Source organism: Camelus dromedarius, chromosome 5, assembly GCF_036321535.1.
Source record: "Camelus dromedarius isolate mCamDro1 chromosome 5, mCamDro1.pat, whole genome shotgun sequence".
NCBI lineage: Eukaryota > Metazoa > Chordata > Mammalia > Artiodactyla > Camelidae > Camelus > Camelus dromedarius.
Genome location: NC_087440.1, coordinates 21,166,595 through 21,185,487, shown reverse-complemented (window position 1 = coordinate 21,185,487; position 18,893 = coordinate 21,166,595). Strand labels below are relative to the sequence as shown.

The following is an 18,893-nucleotide window of genomic DNA, read 5'->3' as shown; positions in this document are numbered from 1 at the left end:
AATTACAGAAAGGGGGCTGGACATGGTTTTCTAGGCAGGAGAAAAGAAAAACAATTACTGATTTACTTACAAGAGGAAGGAGAGCTAGAACAGAAACCAAAGGGGGGTGGGGGGAGCCACAGGGCAGGAGGCCACACACGCCAGTGTCACCCTTTCCCCTGACCTGACCCCCAAAGACATCTTTACTGATGAACTTGTGAAAGGCCGGAGGCAAGTGTGTAACTTTTCTCGGTAAAGGGCGGAAGTTATTGTCTTGATTTACACAGGCCGGACTGAGCCAGCGCAGCCGGAAGTCAGAATGTGGAAAGAAAGCACAGGCATGGGGAAAGAGAGAAGCAGAAAAAAAGTAAACTGCCGGGAGGGGGGGCAAGGAGGCCCTGCCCTCTCAGAGGCTGTGAAGCAGGGGTTCAAGATCTCCAAAACACCACGAGGCTTCAGTGTTCTGCTTAAGAGAAGCTGACACTTGCTTTACCATTTTCATCCAAACTTCAGGTTTAAATAATCACCATCTGAACTTTCAGAAGTTTATTATACACCTGCAGAACACCAGGAATATATATGTAGATTATATACTATATAGCAGTATAAAAACTGCTAGAAAAGCTCCTTATAAATCATAGGGTTGTAAATGTTTGGGAACTACTACTTTCCACCATGCCAGGTAGATGGGCTTCTTTCCTGATGTTAAGGTTTTGAAGGGGAAGCGGATGCCCCATCTCCTTCATTAACCTGCAGTTCATACCATTCACAGTCTGAAAGTTGATCCTTATTTCTAGCCAGAACTCTTCCAGCCACAATTTTAGCACATTATATCCAGCTCTGATCCAGAAGATAGTGAAACAGAGTCGGCCGATTTCCTCTATACAGTAATTCTCCCTACTCATGAAGAATGCCCATCCTTCCTTTAGTTGCTTCAGATCTAATAGTCATAAAACTCTTCTACCTTTACCCAATAGCTGTGATTTTTTTCCCAGGGCTGGGAATACCAGTGCTGCGATCCATGTACAGTCGATCCTCAGGACTTGTGGATTCTGTATTTGTGAATTCACATACTCACTGAAATTTATTTGTAACCCCTAAATCAATATCCATAGTGCCTCTCCTCTCCGCTCAGCTGCAGGAACGTGCAGGGCAGTGAAAACTTTGAGTTGCCCTACGTGCACGTCCCAGCTGAAGTCAGACAAGGTGACCCCCTGCCTTCTGGTTTCAGCTCTCAGGCCATTAAACGTGTCCTCTCATAGTCTGTTTGGTGTCACGCTTTTTCACATTCTGCACTTGTTGGTGATTTCTCTGTTTAAAATGTCCCCCACATGCTGAAGTGCTGTCTAGTGGTCCTAAGTGCAGGACGGCTGTGATGTGCCTTAGGGAGAAAATACATGTGCTAGATAAGCTTCATTTGGGCATGAGTTATGGTGCTGTGAGTTCAATGTTAACTAATAGTATATATTAAATAATGTGTCTTTAAACAGAAACACACAAAATAAGCCTGTGCATTGATGGGTTGATGAAAATATTGTGACCAGAGACTCACAGGAATCTAATGCTGAATTTCCTCCAGGTGCAATGGCTCAGTATTCACCAATTCAGAGTTCACAGTGACTTTTTAGAACATAACCACCATGAATAAGGAGAACTGACTGTCTTCCTACGTTCTCTCTATTCTTAAGTATCACAGCTTGAAATAACACCCTATTAACAGTGTGATTAGTGGGAAGCATTGCAACATATTTTAATCCACTGCAGTCATTATTCTCTTTGATGTTCAAATTGTCCCATCTTTGGACAACCGGAGCCTCCTACAAGCTGCCTGAATAGTTTTACATGACCCCATTAATTCTCAGTAGCTTCCTTGTTTTCTGGCCACGACAAAAAGTCCCAGGCTCATATTACACATTTCTTGCTCTAGGCCTGGAACGAATCATTTCTTTAAGGAGCTTGGTTCCTTTTAGTCAGAACTGGAGTTAAAGAAAAGGAATGAAATGTGGAGGACAGCTGACCACTGACTTCCCAGGACCCAGGGCTTGGCCCTTACATCAGCACTCTGAAGTAGGAAGCTTTCTGACAACCTGTGGTGACAACCAGAGGTCTCTTGCTCTGACGACTCTTCCATGTGCCCACCGCCTCTATATTTAACACTCTACCCTGTGTAACTTCCCAACCAGGGGGTAACCTGACCTGTGTTAATTCTGAAAAGAAGAAATCCTAGGTTGGCACAAAATAGAAGTTACTCCATTGCCGTGTGAGATGAGAGGGAGGGGGCAGAGCTACCGAGACCCCGTGGCTGTGCACAGTGAGCCCTCTGCTCCCGGGCCTAGGGCCCAGTCACTGTGCCGTTTCTTCAGGGATGGTATCATTCCAGTGAACCCAGCTTGGAGGAGGTCTGCTAATCTGTCTCAGTGTCATCTTCTGTCAGACAGTTTTGATAGAAGTGGGATCACTGGGCTAGTTACAAAGAGGAAGAACTGGGGGCATGGTGCAGAGGGGTTAGGAGAGCTGGATTTAGAACCAGACTTGGTCTGAACCCTGGCTCTGCCCCTTGTAAGTCACACAAACTTTCCAAGTTTCGAGTTTCTCTTCTATAATGCGGACAATGATAATCTCATCACATGTCTGTTTGGAGCTAGTATCCACAGTGCTAGTAGGTGCTCAAGGTACGGGAGCAATTACTATTCATGATAAGGAGCAGAAGACAGGAGCATAACAGTGATGAAGTGCACAGGTTTTAAAGTCAAAGAAACTTGATTCAGGGTGGGAGGGTATAGCTCAAGTGGTAGAGAGCATGCTTAGCATGCACTAAGGCTCTGAGTTTAATCCCCAGTACCTCCTCTAAAAATAAATAAATGAATAAACCTAATTACCTCGAAAGAAAGAAAGAAAGAAAGAAAGAAAGAAAGAAAGAAAGAAAGAAAGAAAGAAAGAAAGAAAGAAAGAAAGAAAGAAAGAAAGAAAGAAAGAGAGAGAGAAAGAAAGAAAGAAAAAGAAAGAAAGAGAGAAAGAGAGAAAGAAAAAGAAAGAGAGAAAGAAAAAGAAAGAGGAAGAGAGGGAGGGAGGAAGAGAGGGAGGGAGGAAAGAAGGAAGGAAACGAAACGAAACTTGATTCAAATCCCAGCTTCACCTCTTACCAATGTGACATCAGACAAGTTACTGACTGCTCCTGGGTCTCCTGGGTTTCCTCACCTGTGAAAAGAAAATGAAAATTCCTACTTTCATAGAATTGTAAGGATTAAATTAGATACTGTATATGACTTGCTTAGCACAATGAGTCAATAAATAGTGATGATGATAATTGAAAGGCAACATGAGGTATCCAATTGAGAGCCAGCCCTTCTCTACTCCCCAGAGAATCATGACAGGGCCATCCTAGAGTGGGGGTAGGGGAGCATAAGTTTTGGTGGAAGTGACAATTCTATAAACAACTTTTAGGACTGTCTCCCATTATATCCCACAAGACAGCAGCTCCTCCGGAAGGTCATGACAGGGACAGAAGTCTAGACATCATGGGGAACAAGCTGAAATAACTCAGCAGCATAATGCCGAAAACAGGAGGGGCAGGGCCAGAAGTAGCCAAGAAATGTATGGGAAGATGCACTTGGTGAATAAGGCAGAGCATCTTTTCATAATTCATGTATTTCTTGATCATTTGTTATCTTGCTGTCCATAAAATACCTGTTAATGTCTTTTGCTCATTTTTCTAGTGAGTCATTTGTCTTTTTCAACTTGAACAGTAAATCAAGTCCTCCCAACTTTTTCTTCTTCAGTATTGTTTTAGATATATTTGGCTACTTGCCTTTCCATTTAAGTGTCAGAAACAGGGTGTTACGTTTCACCAAAAAATCCTGTTGGGATTTCTACCGGGATTTCATTGAATCAATAGGGGAAGAACGCATGCCTTGACATTAGTGAGTCTTCCTATCCACAAAGAAGGGATGTCTCTCCGTTTAAACAGGTTTTCTTTAGTATCTGTTAATTAACTTTAAAAATTTTTTTTCTTGATAAAGGTTTTGAACATCCTTTGTCAGATTTATTCCTAGGCATCTTTTGTTGTTGTTGTTATTTTTATAAATGGCATCTTTCTTAAAATTGAACTCCATTTCTCAGACATAAATGCACATTTTGACTTTTTCTCTTATATCCAGTATATATACTAAACTGTTAGTAATTCTAATAATTTGATTGTTAATCCCAAGTTATTTGTCTATTGAGTCTATGTTTCTGTACAGATGGTTAAGTTACTTGCAAATAATGGCAGGGCTGTCCAGTACGTTACACACAACTGTATTCAGCAGCCTAATTCTTGGTTTATTCTACTAGGTAACCCCTCTAGCATAACTTTAATAATTAAAGAGGTAGGAGGCATCTTCGTCGGGCTCCCAGTTTTAAAGGGAATATTCTTAATGTTTAACTGCTGAATAGATTTTCTACAGATTTATTTGTAGAAACAACTTATCATTAAGAAAGTTCCCTCTACTCCTTCTTTGCTAAGTTTCTTTTAAATCATAAATTGTTGTTGAACTTTATCAAATATTTTTTCTGTATTTATTGAGGAAATCATGTGATTTTCCTTCTTTAAAGAGTTAACATACAAAATCACATTAAGAGTTTTCCAATATTGACCCCTTGCATTTTTAGACTAAAATAAACTTAGAATGTATTGTCTTTTTATATACCACTGAATTTTGGTTTACAAATCCTTTATTTAGGTTTTTGCATGTATGATCATTAGTGAGACTGACATTATTTCCCTTTCTGGTGCTGTCCCATTTTGGTATCAAGGTTATGATTAGCCTCCTAAAATGAGTAGGGAAAGTTCTTTCTTCTATTCTGTAAAATAGATTGTGTAAGATGAAAACAGTATTTCTTAAATACTTGGTAGAATTTTGCCAGTGTTTTTTTTTAGGGAGGATTTTTATTTATTGATGCAAATGCCTAAATAATCATGGAATCATTTGAAATTGTTTTTCTTCTTGAGTCAGTGGTAATATTTATTCTTCTAGGAATTTTTAGTGAATACCTTCATCTCTTAAAAAAAAGCTTTTTTTTTCCCCGTCTAAAGTCAATCATCTTGGATATTAATGTGGGTACAACAGTTTGGGGGACAAGTTTTTGCTTGATATATACTTTTTTTATTCTTTTACTTCCAACATTTCTATGTCCTGATGTCTCGGGTGTGTTTCTTATAAACCATTTATAAAAGCTTTTTTTAAAAGCCAATCTGTAAACTTTCATCTTTTAACTGGAGATTTTAGTCTATTTACATTGATTATGAGCACTGATATACTTTGGGTTTATGTCTATCAGCTTAACCACAACTTTTCTGATTGTATTGCTTTTGAAATGTTCCTATTCTCCTCTTTATGTCCTTTAAAAAATGTGATTAAAAAGAGAGGGGGAGGTATAGCTCAGTGGTAGAGTGCATGCTTAGCATGCATGACGTCCTGGGTTCAATCCCCACTACCTCCATTTAAATAAACAAATAAGTATATAAATCTAATCCCCCCCAAATTTTGATTAAAAAGTGCTTTCTCTATTTTTTTTTTCCTTTCTACTAGTTTGGAAGTTACTATCTCTAGTTTTTCAGTGGTTGCCCTGAATTGTTAACATACATATTTATCTTGACAAAGCCTGAAATTGATCAATAGCATTATTTTTCTCACAAATAATGAGGATCCTAGAGCACTTGAAATACTCCTAATATGCTATTGTTGTTCAGAATTTTAGCTCTATCTTTATTTTTCAAACTTAAAAATTAGAAAATATTATAATTTTTCAATATTTGCTTAGATTTACACACATTTTCTAATTTCTTTGTTTACTGTTCCTCTTGAGACTTAGAATTTTCGTTCTAGAATAATTTTACTTTTTCCTAAAGTGCATTGTTTATAAGTTCCTTTAGTGGGGGGTCTATTTGTAGTAAGCATTTTCAATTTTTATTTGTATGAAATTTGCTATCACTCTTAAAGTAGCTTTCATGAGTAATTAGACCTAGGTTGATTCTCAGTACTGCCCTCTGGCTTACATTGCTGTTGAAATCAGCCGACATTCTAATTAGTATCCCTTAAGAGACTATCTGCCTTTTCTCTCTGACTGCTTTTAAGATCTTCTCTCTGTCTAGGGTATTCTGCAGTATCACTATGTTGTGTCTAAACATATATTTCCTTATATTTTTCCTGCTTAGGATTCACTGGGATCTTGAATCTGAGGACTGGAGTCATTGATCAATTGTAGAAAATCTCTTAAAATGTTAATTCTCCCCATATTTTCTATTATCTTCTTCTATACCTCCAATTAAATATATGCTGAACTTACCTTGGTCTATTCCACATAGATCTTAGCCTCTTTTGTCCCCCTTTTAAAAAATGTTCCCATCTGTTTGATTCTCTGTGTGGTATTCCAAGTGGTGTTTTCTGATCTAGCTTCCAGTTCACTAATTCTCACTTCAACACCACCTAATCCAATTACTGAATTATTAAGTTTCAATGTGTGAACATTAATTGGATTCTGGTTCAAAAAGTAAAAGCAGCTGTAAAAGCAGCTATAAAAGACATGTGGGGAAAGAACCCAAAAATTAGCATATGGATTTGGATCTTGAATAATATTAGAGAGTAATAGTTAATTTTCTTAGTGATAGTGGTACTATGGTCAGTAGGAGATTGTTCTTGTCCGTAGGAGATGCCTTGTGTAGCCCAAGGAAACTCCTAAGTATTTAGGTGTAAAGTCTCATGATACCTACAACACTCTTTCAAATGGTTCAGCCAAAAACCAAGCTCTATATACACATATATAGCTAGATAAAACAAAGACAGCAAAATGTTAACAACTGTTCAGTCTAGATGTAGGCTATATGGGTGTCCATTCTTTAAACTCTTCTATAAGTTTGGAATTTTTCATAATAAAAATCTAGAAAACTGGGATAGCTGATGAAAAAGAATACGAAAAGGAATATATATGTGTGTGTGTATAACTGAATCACTATGCTACATGTCAGAAATTAACACCACATTGTAAATTGACTATACTTCAATTTAAAAAACTGGGATAGCTGTAAATTAACATTTCAATAACAGGGTTAAAATATAAAACTAAGGGGAAGGAAGGAGAGAGAAAGAGAAAGGAAGGAAGAAAATAACTGAGAGAGAAATGTAAAAGAAATAAGAGTAGAAGAATAGCCCAGAACTAAGACAAAAATCTCTCACTGAGTGCTCAGCACAAAGAATTTAAAAAATAAACAAACTCATACCAAGGCACACAAATGTGGTTTTTGGAATTGGGGTGAGGGGTTTCTGGGGAGAGAGAGAGGGGGAGACAAACCCTAAAAGTTTTCAGAGGGAAGAGATAGGTCACATAGAAAGGAAAGTTCATCAAAACTGCATCATACTTCTTAATACCAGATGTGAGGAGCAATGAAACAATGCCTTAAAACTTCTGAAAGAAACTGGTTTTCGACTTTAAAAACCTAGCAAAAGTAGAAAAGAGATAGAGTTAGACAAGGAAGGACTCAGGTGGTTTACCTCCCATCCACCCATTCTAGGAAGCTGCAAGTTGTGTGCCAATAAAATCAAAGAGTAAGCCAAAGAATTCTGGAAACAGAATTCCACCCAGGAGAAGGGCAGTCAGCCCCAGGCCACTGCTTCAGACCTGGAGCACAGTTGGTCTGGTCTGCAGGGGAGAAGGAGGCTGCAAAGAGGGACCCAGGGTGGGGGGTGGGGGGCAGTAGAACTGCCAGGTTGTCTACATATTTATAAAAACTACTGCTGAGAAAAAGCATTCATTGATAGACACATAGAAAAACAAAGGAATTATAAAGAATAAAAGAAAAGAAACATTTAGACAGAAAGGAAATGAAACACAGCATACCATATTTAGCTAAGAAGTGAACAATACTTACCTAAATATACTAGAGGAAATATTGAATTTCAATTTTTCTAAAATTTATGACAGAACTACTTTGGGAAGATGGTGGGCAGACAGCATCATGCAAGAAGCCAGTCTCATTCTCCAGAGTAGGAATTCTATTGATACTTTCTAAAAACAATAAATTAAAAATTAATAATATAAGCATGTCATTTAGAAATATAGAGATAAATACCAGAAGAAAGAGCAAAAAGAATTAAAAGTGGCTGTCTTGGCAGGAGGGTATAGCTTGGTGATAGAGTACATGCTTAGCATGCACAAGGTCTTGGGTTCAATCCCCAGTACCTCCATCAAAAAAAAATTTAACTAATTAATTAATTAATAAACCTAGTTACCTCTCCCCGCAAAAAAAAATTTTTTTTTATAAAGTGGCTGTCTCTGAGGAGAGGGATTTTCAGGGAAAGAGACTGCTATTCCTCTAGATAACTTTCGTCTTGTTGGATTTTTTTTTTTACAACTGTGTTCATGTATAAACTGATTAAAAATTATGTCTTAAAAGCACTGACCTCAAAAATTATTTTGAGCTATTATAGTACCCTGTAATGCTAACATCAAGTATCAGTGAACACAGACTGTCCTGGTGTGCTTGTGTAAATTGCAGAGTCCCAGACCCCTACCAAGGGTATTTAAATCCTTAAATCTGGGATGAGCCTTGGGAATCTGCATTCTAAACTGGCATCCCAGGTGATTCTGATGCAGGTAATCCAAAGGCCACCCTTTGAGAAGCATGGAGCAGACGAAGACCGACAAGAGTGAACAGGGAGACGGCATCCTCCCAGTGGGCAGGCTGCCAGACCTGATTTCCACCTGCGTCAGCTCCCTGCACTTACATTCGAGTTGTCTGTTTAAGTATGGTGAAACTTTGAAAAAGCTGAGCTTTCTTGTGAATATAATTCTGACACACATTTATCCTCCTTCCCCACCCAGCGCATCCTCTGCCTCACAGGTCCCGAACTTGCAACCATGCATGTCTGTTCACCGCCACTGGGACCCACTATAACAGGGACTTGCACTTGGTCCAGCTACTTCCCTCTGGGTCCCTCTCAGAGATTAGACAGTCCCTAAAATGGCCAGTCAAGGTCTTTGGGGGGATGGGGCAGGGACATCAGGAGAATGAAGGCTTCATTAACCTCAGACAATGGCCTGGAGCAGATTCCTCCTATGCATTCAGCAGCCTGTATAGGATTAGTGTATACAGCATGTTTCGAAGGCCCCATGCTATATCCCATTGGCCGCCAGTGTTAAAGGCATAAATGCCTTTTGCTGAGGCAGAGCAAGCCTCTCTGTAACCATATTTTCTCTTTTTAAAGAAAGAATCCCAGCAAGGCTGATGGAGGTAGCCTGAAGGTCTGCAGGCCTTGTGGCCTGTCCTGGGGCTGTCGCTGGCTCTCCGCTCCCCTTGGCTCCCTCTCTGACTGGCATGATGTTGCCCCTTGACCGTGGGCTCAGGGGCCTCCAGCCAAAGCTGCTGACTCTGACCAGGGCCTTTCTCTGGGCTGTGTTCATTTGCATCGCGCCGCTGAGGGTGGAGGAGCTATATAGGCGCTGGCCCATTCACGGAGGATTAGGCCTGGGCCGAGGGCGCGGCAGGAGAGCGGCCTCAGCCAAGGCCCAGCCCCGCTCCCTGAGCGGTCACCATGCCCTACCTGCTGCCAGGGTTCTTCTGTGACCGCGTCATCCGGGAGAGGGACCGGAGAAACGGAGAGGGCAGTGCCACACAGCCCCTCAAGTATGAGGCGCAGGATTTTGTTGTGCTCAGACAACGGTGCCTGGCTCAGAAGTGCCTCTTTGAAGACTGTGTGTTCCCAGCAGGTGTTCAGTCCCTGGGCTCCCACGAGCTGAGCCAGAAAACCAAGATGAAGGCCATCACATGGAAAAGGCCAAAGGTAGGGATGGGAGGGGGCTTCAGGGGACAGCTCCTGGGACAGGAGGCCAAGGGGTCCAGAGCCTGAGGCTCTGAGCAAGTAGCTTATCAACATTTTCCTCCCCATGTGCCCCCCAAATACCTCCTTGCTTCCTCCTGGAACTGGAGCTGTTATTTTCTGTTCCTGAACTAGAAATAATGTAATACTTTACAGATCCCTGAGACTGTAAACATTTTTAAGAGAGCTAACGCACTGACTTAAATTCATAGTAAAATAGTAAGGAATAGTTGACTATCACGTCTCTTCTTGAGAGCGGGTATTTTGGGAGTGGGAGAGTGGAGCGGTTAGGAGGACCAAGGCTCACCGCTTCCAGGAGAGTTCCGTGGAAGGTGGTGAACAGTTAGGAAACTGCTCCAGGAGGCTGCAGACTTGCCTTCTGGACTTTTTGCCTAAGGCTGGCTCATTAGTGACGTGTCACTTTTGTTTAAACAAAAACGTTTATGCTGACCAGCCACACTCCTTACAGGGGGGCGGAAGTCTGCTCAAGGATACCTTACTGCCCTGCAACTGAGGGGCACATTTGTTTCAGCTGTGCTCAGCTGCTCTGTGCTTCTCTCAGTGGGGTCTTTGGACTACCTGCATCAGACTTACCTGGGAAGCCAGCTTAAAATGCAGATTCCCAGGGCTCACCCCAGACATATCTATAAATACTTCTGTATGTAACTACCTGTATCTATAGTAAATAAAACATGAGTTCATACTGACTTATACCAAAGTAGGTCTCCATGTGTGTTATTGTAAACGGATTTTTCCCCCCAAATTCCAGTTGTTTATTGCTGGTATATCAAAAAGCAACTGACTTTGATTTACTCACCTTCTATGTTGCAACTATGTTATCCTTGCTTATTAGTTCCAGAAAGTTTTTTTTTCTTGTTGTTGTTTGTTTAGGGTTTTCTATACAGACAATTGTGTTATCTGTGAATGAAGACAGTTTATTTCTTCCTCTCCAATCCCTAAACATTTTATTTCCTTTTCTTGTTTTATTGCATTAGCTAGAACTTTCAGCATGATGTCCAATAAGAGTGGTAAGAGGAGATATTTTGACTTGTTCCTGATCTTAGGGGAAGGCTTCTAGTTTCTCAACGTTAAATATGAAGATAGCCGTAGTTCTTTCATTTATACATTGTTTCTGAGTTGCTAATTTTTTTTGAGGATTTGGTGTCTGTTTTCATAAGAGATATATTGGTCTACAGTTTTCCTTTACAATGTCTTTTTCTGGTTTGAGTATTAGGGTGATGCTGGCCTCACAGAATGAGTTAAAAAGTGTTTTCTCTGCTTCCGTTCTTCTGGATGATATTACAGAGAACTGGAATCATTTCTTCGTTGAATGTTTGGTATTATTCACCAGTAAAATCATCTGGATCTGATGCTGTCCTTTTTGGAGGGTTATTAATTATTGATTAAATTTCTTAATAGGTGTAGCCATATTCAGATAATCTATTTCTCATTGTGTCGCTTTTGGTAGTTTGTAGTTTGTGTCTTTCAAGAAATTAGTCCATTTTATCTAAGTTATCAAATCTGTGAGCATAGAGCTATATGTAGTCTTCCTTTATCATTCTTCTAATGTCCTTGGAATCAACAGTGGTGATGTCGTCTTCATTTTTGATGTTGGTAATCTGTATCTTCTCACTTTTTTTCTTGGTTAGCATGGCTAGAGGTTTATTAATTTTATTGACCTTTTCAAAAAAACTAGTTTTTGGTTTTATTGATTTTCTCTGTTTTGCTGTTTTTAATTTCATTGATTCTGATCTTGTTTCTTATTATTTCTTTTTTCTACTTGCTTTGGGCTTAAATTTTTCTTCTTTCTCTAGTGTTCTGAGGTAGAATGTTGGTATTGCTATCAGGTCTTTTTTCCTTTCTAATATATGCACTTAATGCTATAAATTTCCCTTTAAGTACTGTTTTCACTGCATCCCACAAATTTTGATATTATAGTTTCATTTTCATTTAGTTCAAAGTATTTTTAAACTTCTCTTGAAATTCCTTCTTTGACCAATGTGGTATTTAGAAGTGTGTTGTTTAATTTCCAAACAACGTGGGATTTTTCCAGTTATCTTGTTGTTACTGATTTCTAGTTTTGTTCCACCATAGTCTGAAAACATACTTTGTATGTTTTCTATTCTTTTAAATTTGTTGAGGTGTGTTTTATGACCCAGAATGTGATTTGTCTTAGTGACTCTTCCATGTGACCTTGAGAGCAGAATGTGTATTCTGTTATCATTGGATGGAGTATTCTATAAATGTTAATTAGATCAAGTTGATTTATAGTGCCATTCAGGTCAACTATATCCTTACTGATTTTCTGTCTGCTTGATATATAATTACTGAAAGAGGGGTGTTAAAGTTTCCAACTATAATATAAGATTTTCTGTTTTTCCTTTCAGATATATCACTTTTTGCCTCACTCTTTTGACATTCTGTTGATGGGTGCATCCACATTTAGGACTGTACTTTTAGGAAAGGATTCCTTTATCATTGTGTAATGCATCTCTTTATCTCTGACAGTTTTCCTTGTTATGAAGTTGGCTTTGTCTGAAATTATGACAGCTACTCCAGCTTTCTTTTGATGAGTGTTAGCATGGTATATATCCTTCTCTAGCTATCTGAGTCTTTACATTTAAAGTTATTTTCTTGCAGACAACATATAGTTAGGTCTTTTTAAAAAATCTATTCTCACAATCTCTATCTTTTAATTAATGTATTTAGGCTCCATTCACATTTAAATGATTATTATATGGGTTGGGTTATGTCTACTATGTTTGTAACTGTTTTGTATTTGTTGCAATTTTGTCTCTCCTCTCCTCCCTTTCCTGCCTTCTCTGGTTTTAAGTGAGTATTCTATATGATACCGTTTATCTCCTCTCAAATATATCAACTATCTTTCTTTTTTAAAAAGTCAATGATTATACTAGTGTTCCCAGTATACATTTACAACTAATCTAATTTCACCTCCAAATATCACATACCTTATCACAGAAAATTCCCAGTTCCTCTCTTCCTTCCCTCATGACATTGCTGTCATTCATTTCATTTATCTGTATGCTATAATTACTCAACATATTGTTATTATTTTATTACTTTAAACAAAGTTATCTTCAGATTAAGAATAAGAAAAATAAAAATTTTATTTTACCTTTATTTATTCCTTCTCTGATGATCTCCTTTCCTTTATGTAGTGCCAGGATTCTGATCTATAATATTTTCCTTCTTCCTGAAGAACTTCTTTTAACATTCTCTGCAAGGCAAGTCTGCTGGCCATTAATTCCCTGTGGTTTTATTTGTCTGAGAAAGTCTTTATTTCTCCTTTAGTTTTGAAAGATAATTGCTCTGCATAGAGAATGTTAGGTTGATGGGTTTTCTCTTTCATCGATTTAAAAATTTCAGTCCAGTCTTCCTTGCTTGCATGGTTTCTGAAGAGAAGTCTGCTGTAATTCTAGTCCTTGTTCCTCTAGAGAAAAGGTATTCTCCCCCTCTTGGCTTCTTTCAAGATTTTTTCTTTATATTTGGTTATCTGCAGTTTGAATATAATATGTCTAAGTGTTGTTTTGTTTTTGTTTTATTTTGCTGGCATTTATACTGCTTGATGTTCTTTGAGCTTCCTGGATATGTGATTTGGTATATGTCATTAATTTTGGAAAGTTCTTGGACATTGTTACTTCAAATATTTCTTCTGCTGTGTTCTTTTTTTCCTCCAGTACTCTAATTATGCATGTGTTGAACCTTTTGAAATTACCCCATAGTTCTTGGATGTTCTTCTCTGTTCTGTTGTTGTTGTTATATTTTTCTCTTTATATTTCACTTTGGAAAATTCTTATTGTCTCATCTTCAATCTCATTAATTTTTTTCCTTGTCCATGTCTAGTCTACTGATGAGCCCATCAAATACATTATAGTGTTTTTCATTTCTATCATTTCCTTTTGATTCTTTTGAGTTTCCATCTCTCTGCTTATATTACCCATCTTTTCTTGAATGTTGCCTACTTTTTCCATTAGACCCTTGGACATACCAATCATAGTTATTTTAAATTCCCTGCCTGATAATTCCAACATCTATGTCATATCTGAATCTAGTTCTGATGCTTGCTTTACCTCTTCAGGCTACTTCTTGCCTTTTGACATCTCTTGTAATTTTTTTTTGCTGAAAGTCAAACATATTGTTTTGGGTACTAAGAACTGAGATAAATAAGCCTTTGTCATAAGGATTTGTGTTAGCTGGCCAGGAGTTGTACTGCAGGTGCCAGAGTCTTCAAATTCCTTTAGTATCTTTGTTTCATCTCCTATCTTGACTTTGGGCCTTCCTAAATACCCCTCATTAGAGTTTGCATCTTGCCGCTCTTCCATCTGTAAGTCACTATTTTTACACTGGAGCCCTGTTGTGGTGGTGGTAAGTAGTGGAGGGGACAAGTTCTATAATCTATTGATTAAAGCTCTGTCTTTTAATGGGCCTTTCTCTCTGGGCTGTGACCTTCACACATGTTTCTCTGTTGGTGTAGCATTTCTCCTTAGATGAGAAAGGCTGGAGCGAGCCAGAGTGTGAGTAATGCCCTTCCCCAACATAGGTAAGACTCTGCAAGTCTCCCCACCCCGCCCCCCAACCCCGTCACAGGGGGATCTTTCTTGGATCTTCACCATGAGAACCTGGTGGAATTTGGAGGTAAAAGCCATAAAAGGATGGGGGATCCTCCCTCCCAAGGCTATGGCCTCTAGAAGTTTATCACTTTTGTGCTAATCCCAACTGAGCTTCTAGAAATTCATCAAAATTACCATTTAAGTTTTCCTTCCAGTTTCTGGCCAAGGCAGCTTCTGTTCCAGATAAGCAGATCTTGGCTGTAACTCTCTGGAATCACTTGTGTCTGTATTTCAGGGTGGTAGGTTGCCCTGCAACCTTGGTTCTCTGATGGGCCCAAGCTAAGTCATTGGTTTTCAGTTTGTTCAGCTTTTTCTTGTGGTAAGGACAGGAGTGATGACTTCCAGGCTCTTTACATGTTGGAGCTGAAACTGAAGTCCCCTACATGTGTCTACTTTAGTCCACCCTTTTAAATAGATGTTTTTGTTTATCTTATAATACATTATATGTTAGGATAATATACACACACCTTATTTAAAACTGGTAAGAATACTTACCCAGAGTTGCATGTTCAAAATATTTTAATGATGATCGTATACCAAAAAAAAAAAAAAAAAAAAAGAGTTTGGAGACATTGTGCAAACCATAGCACTCAAAAACAGAGGAAATGGTCATCTGTTGCTAAGTGCTAGGAATCCATTATTTTCAGATCCAGTCTCCATGCTAAATTATAGCTAAATTATGAAGGAGTAACCAGACGTCTTAGGTCCCCAATCTAAAATAACAGAGCCAGGACCATTTACCTTTTGTTGATCTTAATCAACAAAAACAGGTCTCAGGCACTCCAGGGGACACTTAAGCTGTGTTTATAAGTAAAGAAAGAGGGAAACGTAGGTGGTCGGGAGGAGGTATCTGGGCAAATCAGGGCTGTTTTATGAATTAACCCTCAACAAGCTTGGTAACTGGCCCTCGCCAAACAGGTATCTCTCATGAGGACAAACAATTGAGGGTCTCTAGGCTGGGGGTGTCCAGGAGGGCAGGCAGGGATGATTTCCTATTTTTATTATATCTTTAAATCCCCCAGCCCTGTACGTACTTGGAAACTCAATTAATGTGTTGTGAATTTAGCTGAGGTAGTATTGAAAGTAAATGTGGTATCTTGGGGGATCTCTACTACCGCAAAAAATGTAACTCCATTCAAATACCTGGACCACCAGACAGATGGAAGAGATCAGTGCAGTTGCTGCTGCCCTTCCTGTAGACATCCCTGGAATTGGTCACAAGTGTGGGGATGAGAAGTCCTTCTGAACCTACAGACAGAAGGAGAGGAAGCTACACCTGTGACAACTAAAAATTGTAGCTAAAATTCTAGTATTTGAGTCACTTTATAACATAGTTCTTATAACAGGGGCCAAACATTCAGTAGTCAAATGTCTCAGCTGGCACGTAGCAGACTACTAGCTTAAGCCAAAGAAAAGCTCATATAACGTATTAACTTGAATGTTCAAAGGTGATGGTTGGGTTTAGAAGCACTGAATCCAGGCCACAAACCATGTCATCAAGACCCAGCCCCTAATATTGTCTGTTTGTCTGTCTATCTATCCATCCATCCATCACCTCCGTCCTCTCCACCCACTCCCCCATCTGCTTCTTCTGAGCTGTCTTTATTCTCAAGCAGGCTAATTTCACAAAGGGGCAAAGATGGCAGCTTCAGGCTGACAGTCTACCAGCAAAGTGACTCCGGCAGAAGAGTGTACTTTTTTCCCAATAGTTACAGTAAAAATCTTGGCCCATATCTCACTGGCCCAGATTTGGTCATGTGCCCATCCCTGAACCAATCCCTCTCACTCTGATTGCCCCTAATCACCATCTGGAGCTGGAGGGAAGGGAAGCCCACAGAACAGCAGGAGCTGACAATGGGGTTGCTCCCCAGGTGAAAACTGAACTGTGATGCCAGAAGAAGGGATAATGTATTCTCAGGAGGCAAAACACTGGGGAAACAAAAATAACATATGTCAACTATACCTTAATTGGTTTCTTCGTTTTTTAGGAAGAAGGAGTCTTGTCTGGCATAATGAAAGGTTTATATTTTCTTAGTGGGAAATAGTTTTTAAAGACCACATCCTGGACATTGACATTCTCTTTACTACTAGATTTTTACTGCTTTTAGTTTTTTTGTTTTGCTTTGCTTTAGTGTGGAGAGATAGGAAGTTTTTCTTAGACAGACAAAGAAATCTTGAGTTATATACCCAATTCAGCTTTAACATTACAGGGTTGTTACTTAAGTTACTCAATTTTATAATTTTACATATTTTCTTTTACACTAAAAATATCCTGTTCCTAATGACATTAATGCAAGCTCTTATTTATTTTATCCTACATGTCAAAGTTTTGAAATAATAATATTTTTATTTATTATGATTCATATTTCTTTATGGTTTTGGTTTTTGACCTTAGGATATATCCCAAAAGGAATAAACAGCCCATTTTTTATATTTTATGTCACTTGAAATAATTCATTTTATTTTATGTGGTCATGCCATCAATTTAATAAGCAGTTAGGTTCCTTTTCTTCAGTTTGCTTTCAGCTTTTTCAGATTGACTTTTTAAACTGTCTTTTCTTTAATTTTGGCTTTTAATTCTGTAAAATTTACATGCTTCCCAAGTCAAAACTATTTTCAAACAGTTATGGTCAGAGTTTTACTTCCATCCCTATTTTCACCCCCTTAATTCTTCCCTCTCCCCATAGGCAACCTTTTTAAAAATCATTGTTTTGGGTTTATCCTTCCACTGCTTAAGAGTTTCAGAGGGGAGGTGTGTGTGGTGTGGTCTAAGCAGGGCTTTCCATCGGGCAGGAGGGATAGATCCCTGACTGCGGGAAGCTTCAGCTCGCTTGAGTGTGTTGTCCTGTTGTGAGGGAGTAGGGGGTAACACAGGGAAAGAGAGAGGGCTGTGTCACAGGGAGAGCAAGACTTCTTGAAGCTGCAACATTCGGGTGTTAAAACCAAAACACAGAATCTACAATTATTTCAAAAGTCAGAAAGTTAAAAAACAAAGCATGACAAATCCAAACAAAAACAAGAGCACCCTCTGTTGGCCTGTGTTGGGATGCACATAGTTGGTAGCACCTGGACTGGGAAACTGCTAAGGCCAGGGGTGTCACACTGGGTTAGGCTGAATGAAGGAATGCACCTCCAGCAGCTGGGGAGGACTTTGAGGCCCACACCCAACTTACTCTCGGCTCTCCCCAGCTCTCAGGTCCTGTGGCCCCTGGGACATAGCTGATACTAAATATGTGTTACCACATCCTGAGGAGAAAGATCCTTATTTTCCCTCATGCACCACTTTTCCAGGCATAGAAAAAAAAGCAAGAGCCATGTTTTCTATTGTCCCTTTGCCAAAGTTGTGACAGTAATGATACTGCCCTAACTCTCAAGATGCATCCGTACTCAGACAGTATGTTAGCATGAGAGAGGAGTGCGGAACAATGGGAAAGGGAAGCCTGCATCTGGTTTCTCCCACTTACTAGCAGTGTGTCCTTGGGCAAGTTTCTTAACCTCTCTGAGCCTTGGCGTCCTTATCTGAAAAATAACACAGCAGTACCCAATTCACAGGCTGTCTTTGGAGGCTTACATGAGTCGTGTCTGTAAAACTCCTGATACGCGATGCCGGTACTACATAATGGACCTCAGTAAATAGTAGCTACTACTACTACTATTATCATTTCCCTTTTGGTTCACAGGAAATTTGCGAGAATCCCCGATTTATCATTGGTGGAGCCAACAGGACTGACATCTGTCAAGGAGATCTAGGTAGGAATTTCCTTCGGGTCATATCTAGCCAAACAATCAAAGGGTGATTAAAAAGTGTCATCCCTTAACAGGAAATAAAGGGACAATAATCTGATTTTGCTTTTAAGGAATTTGAGGGGGGGTTGATAAATATTACTTTATACTCACATACCCAAGTGCTGGTAATTGCTTCATTTAATTTCTGTCCCTCTCACCTTTCTCATTAGTTCTTTGCCTTGTGTCACAGGAGCTATGTCTCATTCCACAGCCTCCTCTCCAGAGTCTCCAGGACACATACACACCACACTCAGCAAGACAAAAGCCCTGCTTTAACTGTACCCACCTTCCTTTAAAGACGGGTCTGAAACTGTACCACGCGTGTCCCTCGGGCACGTGGAATCTATATGCTCACAAAAGTGCTTTTGTAACTTGAACCCTTGTTTAAATTGCCCCAGGATAGCTCCAGATTAAATGGTCTTTCAATAAAGATGACATTTGCCACGTGGATGAGTATCCAATTTTCTGTCTGGTTAGTTAGCTTGGCTGCTACATTAGACCTTTCTCTCTCTCAGCCTCTTGTTTGGGAAGCATTATCTTTAGTGTGGACAGCAGGAAAGTTCTGTGAAATAATGTTGAAGAGAACATCACCAGACACAATTTAAAACTTGAGGGAAAAGGAATTTGGCTAATTTGGCCCCAG

General features: G+C 39.4%; 1 protein-coding gene across 9 annotated transcripts in view; it reads left to right on the top strand.

Moving 5' to 3' along the window:
• The window catches only part of CAPN3 (calpain 3), a 43,233-nt gene that overhangs the window by 4,264 nt on the left and 20,076 nt on the right, over positions 1-18,893 (top strand). For 8 of the 9 annotated variants that reach the window (XM_064485690.1, XM_064485693.1, XM_064485691.1 and 5 more), the window contains exon 2: positions 18,145-18,214. The exons of the other annotated variant lie outside the window; for it this stretch is intronic. In XM_064485690.1, the coding sequence (XP_064341760.1) occupies positions 18,145-18,214 (70 nt within the window). The remainder of the gene's footprint in view (positions 1-18,144; positions 18,215-18,893) is intronic. 9 annotated transcript variants of the gene reach the window in all.